This window comes from Cydia splendana, chromosome 2 (genome assembly GCF_910591565.1).
Source record: "Cydia splendana chromosome 2, ilCydSple1.2, whole genome shotgun sequence".
NCBI classification, from domain to species: domain Eukaryota; kingdom Metazoa; phylum Arthropoda; class Insecta; order Lepidoptera; family Tortricidae; genus Cydia; species Cydia splendana.
Genome location: NC_085961.1, coordinates 10,139,226 through 10,146,274, shown reverse-complemented (window position 1 = coordinate 10,146,274; position 7,049 = coordinate 10,139,226). Strand labels below are relative to the sequence as shown.

General features: G+C 41.9%; 2 protein-coding genes across 3 annotated transcripts; one reads left to right on the top strand and one right to left on the bottom strand.

Moving 5' to 3' along the window:
* Positions 1-641: 641 nt before the first annotated feature.
* Positions 642-5,397, top strand: LOC134803504 (trypsin-like). Of its 2 annotated transcripts, XM_063776306.1 has the most exons (6): positions 642-834; positions 1,361-1,520; positions 2,320-2,482; positions 2,845-3,045; positions 3,281-3,455; positions 4,866-5,397. In XM_063776306.1, the coding sequence occupies exons 1-6, from the start codon at positions 663-665 to the stop codon at positions 4,985-4,987; spliced, it is 993 nt and encodes a 330-aa protein (XP_063632376.1). In that variant the 5' UTR covers positions 642-662; the 3' UTR covers positions 4,988-5,397. The 2 variants fall into 2 exon arrangements, with proteins under 2 accessions (XP_063632376.1, XP_063632383.1); XM_063776313.1 differs by lacking the exons at positions 642-834; positions 1,361-1,520 and adding an exon at positions 1,565-1,708.
* A 42-nt stretch (positions 5,398-5,439) lies between these two features.
* Positions 5,440-6,778, bottom strand: LOC134803532 (uncharacterized). The gene has a single exon (XM_063776335.1). The coding sequence runs from the start codon at positions 6,637-6,639 to the stop codon at positions 5,887-5,889; it is 753 nt and encodes a 250-aa protein (XP_063632405.1). The 5' UTR covers positions 6,640-6,778; the 3' UTR covers positions 5,440-5,886.
* Positions 6,779-7,049: the final 271 nt, after the last annotated feature.

The window sequence follows — 7,049 nt, the reverse complement described above, 5'->3', positions numbered from 1 at the left end:
TGAGATGTAATCCACTTAGAAATCAATGGAACGCTTCGATTGTAAGTGTCCTCAATGTAACTACTTAATTGACTTTGACTTGAAAACGGAGTGCAAATCTCGCGGAAACAGGTCTGTCAGTCAGCGGTATGCAAATGAGGCTAGTAGCGGTACATACAAGTATATCGCCTCAGGGTGCTTGACCTGTGTCCTTCCCCACATCTCGCTAAATCAACTAAAAAATGGAACCAGTTATCAAACTTCATTAGTTGGTATTGAAAGATTAATTTGATGCTATCGAACCATCATCTACCTATATACCTACCTACCTAAGTACGCCATTGAATAATAGGCAAATATATAGTACGTCTTATCTAACTCTGACCCGAGTTCGTCGCGACAAAGTGTGGAAGTGACATTATAAACTTCATATTTTCATAGGAATGTCAAGTTTATGGAGATACCTCCACATTCTGTCACTGCAAAGTTAGTCGTTAGAATGCGTCGCGGAGTTAATTCGAACAGCTACGTCATTATTTACCTCTAAATACCTTCCTACGCAATCTACGCATATAAACAATAGACACTTGATGCCAATACTATTATTATGTACTCCCATGAAATATATCACATAATAATATATTACGATTAAAGTCCTTAATATTTATTTCAGAGTTTGCAACATGCGGTGGTTCTTACTAGTATGCTTAGTGAGGGTTGCAAGCGGACATCCCACCGAGGCACCGAAAGAGGTGGAGAAGGGCTTCATTGACTGGATAAACAGCATCCTGGGAACCCCCACCACCACCACGCTGCGTCCTACACAGGACCCTCCGGATGACTGCCCGTCTTGCCGTAAGGATAAGTTCGTCAGCGGTCTTTATGTCAGAAGATATAATAGTTAAGCCACATCATGAAGGTACTGCGAGCTGCAAACTGTTTATAAACTGAATTCATTCTTAAGTGGCTATGCAATTTTGCAGCTGGGAGTAGGTAAGTTGTAGCCGAACTCCCGTCAAAGTTACAAATACAATACAATGCGATTCTCCCGCAGTCACCAGCAGCCAAAGGCAACGGCGTTTTCATCAGGCGCTTATTTGTCATGTTACATAAATGACGTTAAATTATGATTTTGAATGATAAATAATTAATAACGTTCATTTCAACGCGTTGGTGTGGTGTAAAATGTTGTGTTTCACTCGGTTTTGTTTAACCCAAGTGCCATGAATACCTTGCAACGCTCAAGATTCCACTTTTAGAACCACAAACAAAGCTCGTGGTTCAATTTTGAATCTTTTCTTGCTCGGGTATTGATACCTTAGCACGAAAAGTTAAACAACAACTTTGCCCCCTTGTAAAACAAATAACTATTGTGGCTCAGAATGCGGCGTACCGACACGCTCGCGCATCGTCGGCGGCTACGAGACCAAGGTCCTGGAGCTGCCTTGGATGGCGGCGCTCATGTACAACGGCCGCTTCTATTGCGGCGGCTCGCTCATCAACGACTTCTACATCTTGACCGCCGCCCACTGCACGAGCGGGTATGTCCAAGCCGGAGACATGTAACTGTGACAGTTACACCGACACGCTCGCGCATCGTCGGCGGCTACGAGACCAAGGTCCTGGAGCTGCCTTGGATGGCGGCGCTCATGTACAACGACCGTTTCTACTGCGGCGGCTCGTTCATCAACGACTTCTACATCTTGACCGCCACCCACTGCACGAGCGGGTATGTCCAAGCCGGAGACATGTAACTGTGACAGTTACATAGGATTATTCGTCAGTACTGGCCAGTTTTAGTAACTGGCGAATTACCCTATATCGTTTATGATATCTTCCTAGCAACACGTTTCGCGTTGTTTCCAACGAAATTAAGGCCTCTTTATCTTATTTCGAGTTTAGTCTAACGTCTAACCACTCTGACTAGTTTTTGGAAGCTATTTTAGATTGCTAGCTCAAACCTGATGATTCATTAATAAACTCAAGTTTGTTGTTTACAACTGAATTAAAAAGAGGAGGAGGTTCTCAATTCGTCAAATTGTTTTTTTTTTGAGTCTACAGATGTTCGAGTTGCGGAAAGTTTCCAAAAAAATTGAAAAGTTTTGACCAATCTGGAAAACATTCTTTTTATAAAGTTTCCCAGGTTTCTGAGATCTAGCGCACGTGCAATAAAACCATCTGATGCTGAATTAGCAAAAGAATAACGTGTGCCTTAAACTACTATTAGGTACTATTACTATTTATAGTAGCTACATGGATATTTATTCGTATAGTCTGCGCCGGATAGATGTCCTATGCAAAAGTAGCATAACATACCTGTAAAGCGCTTATTTCTTCTAGATTCCGCAAGGAGAGAATAACCGTGCGTTTGCTAGAGCACGACCGCTCCATGCCCAACGAGACGAAGACCATCGACCGCGGCGTGCAGGCCATCATCCGCCACCTGCGCTACAACCCGGGCACCTACGACAACGACATCGCCTTGTTGAAGCTTGACCAGAGGGTACACTGTGAAAATTAATAACTACCTACTGTTCAATCTTCATTCCCCAATGGGGTATAAATTGAAAACTGTAAAGTTACGGATCTTTATATTTAGTTGCGCCATTTAGGTTTCTCTTTATCTTGGACAATTCATATCGTAATTGAACAACCAAATTCATATTCATTTACATTCTTGATTGCACTTAACTTGAAAATCTAAAGTTCATGTAACCAATAAAGACCGTTACTATGCACTCTACACTACGAATAGGTACTATCAAGATGAAAATTATTTCATAGATTTTTTTTTATATTACTGACTGGACCGTTTTCATTGCTCATGAAAGTCACATGAGTGTAGTGAACGATATATATTTGTAGGTAGATCTGAGCAAAGCCGTGAAACGTCTGCGCAACGATCCCGAGAGCTCAGGCGAGGAGGGCAACGACGAGGAGGACCAGCCAGGGCTGCGGCCCGTATGTCTCCCAAGTCCGGGCCTGTCATACTCCAACTACTCAGGGCTGGCCTCCGGCTGGGGCACCACTACGGAGGGCGGATCCGTCTCTAATTCCTTGCAGGAGGTAAGAGCTAGGAGAGGAGGAGTCACGCAGCGGGCACATGTGCCTCGCGAACCTTAATCATCAATTCATCAGTCCTACAGCAATTACTCATCCCTGGCTACAAGCCGGGGGCTACATCCGAATGAGGAGGATACGGTGTGCATGAGACGGAACTAAGATTGAGTGAGTTAATAATAAGATGAAGGAAGAAAGTTCCAAAAAGCAGAATCAAATACAAATCTGGCAAACTTTTCAGGTGTCCGTGCCCATAATCTCGAACGCAGAGTGCCGAAAGACGGCATACAAGCAGCGAATCACGGACAACATGCTATGTGCAGGCGAACCCGAGGGCGGGCGGGACGCCTGCCAAGGCGACTCAGGCGGCCCGCTGCACATCCTCAACACGGACAACAACGTTCTGCAGGAAGTCGGTCAGTACGGCTCGTATTAGGGTCGATGTGATCAGCTGACGAACGGACAAGTATCGCGGCCAATCGCGGGTAAAATACGGCCGTGGGCGAGCGTGGTACCGGCTACGGCTTCAACGGGGATACCAATATCCTGCTGGAAGTTGGTTAGAATTAGAACTGTCAATTGATACGGCACGGCACGCACAAACAACGCACAAAGCAAGCGGTACTTGGTTAAAGAACTGCCTCAATTTTTCGACCACTATAATTTTAACTAATAATCACTAGAAGCGATTGAGATATTATCTAAGTAAAAATGGATTTAGTTTTGCTTGTTCACTGTGCAAAAAAACAAGGCGATCAACAAGTGAAACGGCTTTTTATAAGAGCGCAACGGCCAATTAGTTAATTAATACCGGTGAAGTTAGGAAGTCCTCTTCCTGGTTCCGCATTTCGCTATGATTGCTAGTCTAATTAACCTTTTGAACACTAATGTTTTATTATAAGACATCGGTTACACGCTAATTCTGGCGTCAGTTCAGACTGACGGGAGAATTATCGTGTAACACGCGGACTGATGGACTGATGGTCTGGACTGATTAAAATTTAATTTTTTTGAAAATATTCGTCAGTCCGTTTTGAATGACAGAAAACTGATAGGAGACTGATCGTGTAACCTGTTTGTGTAATTCTCGCGTCAGTCACCATATTAGACAAGACTATTTTTCTAAATGGCTGTGTTGCGTTCTGTGTCCAAACGGCGACTGTGTCGTAATTTTATCAGTCTGTTGTCAGTCTGGACTGATCGTCTAACCGTGTCCATTTTCCATCATTCTGGCATCAGTCAAAACTCGAATGGACTGATGGACTGAACTGACGCCAGAATTAGCGTGTAACCGATGTCTAAGAGAGTGATGACGATCAGTCTTAACGTTTGAACAAAGTTTAATTTATATAGGTTTTTTTTTCACTTAAATAAATAACAATTAACGATACTGTAGAATACCTATTTTACCTACGTAACCCACAATGGTTTGAATAATGCAGTTACCTGCTGATCCGAATAATTCTGAGCGCAGGTTACCTGTTGGTATAGATTTATTACAGTAGGCCTGTACGGCACGGTTTCAGATAAATTACCTCTGAGTTTTTCTTGAGGAAAGACAAGATGAGGTTTTTCAAGAATGGAGGGAACAGATCGGCAGCGTAAATGTGAATTAGGGTTATGGTGAGCGCTTACATCTGTGAGCTTGTGGTATAGACAGGTCATTTGTGCATGTTTTGCAGGCATTGTGTCATAGGGCGAGGGCTGCGCGCGGCCGAACAAGCCAGGCGTGTACACGCGCGTGAACCGCTACCTCTCGTGGCTGCGCCGGCACACGCGCGACGCCTGCTACTGCACCTAGAGGAGCTAATGTGGCGCTGTTGCAGGTATCGTGTCGTGGGGCGAGGGCTGCGCGCGGCCGGACCGGCCCGGCGTGTACACGCGCGTCAACCGCTACCTCACCTGGATACGCAGCAATACGCGCGACGCCTGCTACTGTACGGAATAGTTTGCAGACCTACCAAGTCTATCTGAGAGGATATGACAAATAAAAAATCTTACCTTAGAGGAAATATTCTCCTGTCACATAAATATGAGCAACAGAGAAAAATATGTAAGAAAGCCTTAACAACTCCTATGGTAGCTGTACCAGCTATTCATTGATAATAGGCCAATGTTTTACAATAATTGTATTCATTAGTAAATTGAATTAGTTTTCCCTTTCCTACATATTTTGTAACTTTTAAATTTTTGTCCGTTTTATTTGTATTTTCCTCTTGGAGGTTTCACTTTGTAAGTTTGCTAGTTAGGCATCATTATGTGGGTTGATCAAAGAGTCTATAAGCCTTTTACTTTTTTGTAATAAAGCTCTCTATTTAAATGTATTTATTAAGTAATAATTAAATTATGGAATGTTAATGTTGTGTAATTTAAGATTTTTAAGCAAATGAAACAAGTGTGTTTTGTTTGTCCCATAATTTATTGAAACTATAACCCTAGTCACACAAATCTTAATTATTAGCACTAAACTTTAAATTTATTTTAAAAACTAAGAAGAAGTAAGTTTGTATTGATACTATCAATAATATAAATCCCCCACTAAGATAATCAGTCCTAGAAATTAAAGATAACAAGCTTCACATAGTAATCATTTGTTTAAAATTTGTAATATGATCATTTCATTTTGGAATATTCAATTATTGATTCTATTGGATTACCTAAATAGTTGAATTAGATTGTTTTTCACCTCATTAGTATCAAATCAGACATTAGATTAGACCTCATCATATTAGATTAGGCAAATAAAAATAAATATGCAAGGTAGTAAACCTTTGGTGGTTCTTACAATCAACTTTTATAATGCTAATACTTACGGAATTTTACTATATATAATAACATTAGCAAGTACTAGTAAAAGTTTCTAAAGATAGAGCCAAATTCTGAAAAGACACTGCTGTAGTTGGCAGGAGAAAATGAGTCCATCGCCGAAGTAAGTCCCCTCGGGTCAGGTTCTGTAGTCGTAATAGTTTCCTCAACAACCCCATTGCCATCCTTGACAATTCGTTTTGTCTCCCTTGAACCATCTGATTTAGTAATGCTTGTTGTAATTATGGTTCGGCAGAATGACCTTCCCGGCACAAGGTCACTGTTGAAGTGAGTTGCGGGGGGCTTACTGTCATCATCTTTCTGTTTTAACAACCCCGCTATGTCTTGTGAAGAGATCTTACCATCCAAATCAATATCTTCCTTATCATGTTGATGTCTATTGTTGTGGTAGCCTGGTTTCAGGTAATAGTCTCTGATATTCTTGCTGTCGAATTGACCTGGCTCTGAAGGAGGCAGGATAGCCGGCGTGTTCGTGAACGATTCAGTATGGCCACTCTCAAAGTCTTGCACAAACGTCCTCATGTCTCCGAAGATAGAGCCAAACGCCTGAAACATGTCGTGCATCTGTCGAGCGATGTCGCGGTGCATGTCGCGCGGGTCGGTGAGCACGTTGAAATCTTCGCGGTGTTCGTCTAGGTACGTGCGCGTGTAAAGCTCGTCACCATCGTCGTCGTCGTCGTCTCCCCAAATCGGGTTTCGAAAATCATTTCTCGGTGGCGCCTGGCCGATGCCTAGAAATGATCGTAGCTTGTCCATGAAGGGGATGTTGGTCATTGTGAATTTAATTTTGCGATTTTAGTCAGTTGAAGTTCTTGTGTTTTTTATTGGTTTTGGCTTATGTTAAATTGCGCAACAAACAAAAAGCTTACCGATATCAATCCATGTCTCATGACAGCCGGATGTCACTGTGACAGATGGCACGGGTACGTTCAATTTTAATTGTTATCGCGTAGGTTATTTGATAATTTTATTTAGCTCTACATTATTAAATTTATTAAGTTATTGTTATTACACGTATTCAAATTAGGTACTTAGCATTTTTACAGTCTAATTTAAATGTATATTAATATATTATATATATATATTAATATACATTTAATCGACATAATCGAGTTGCGCTATTTGCATCTGTTTCTTTAATAGCCGTAACACACTACCGCACCGCACCAAGGTCATTGTGGGAC

Bases quoted from the DNA above. Each gene is read 5' to 3' on its own strand.
- LOC134803504 (XM_063776306.1), top strand. From the start codon at position 663: ATGCGGTGGTTCTTACTAGTATGCTTAGTGAGGGTTGCAAGCGGACAT. The intron at 1,521-2,319 runs GTATGTCCAAGC...TATTTCTTCTAG, and splicing joins GCCGCCCACTGCACGAGCGG to ATTCCGCAAGGAGAGAATAA. The intron at 2,483-2,844 runs GTACACTGTGAA...ATATATTTGTAG, and splicing joins TGTTGAAGCTTGACCAGAGG to GTAGATCTGAGCAAAGCCGT.
- LOC134803532 (XM_063776335.1), bottom strand. From the start codon at position 6,639: ATGACCAACATCCCCTTCATGGACAAGCTACGATCATTTCTAGGCATC.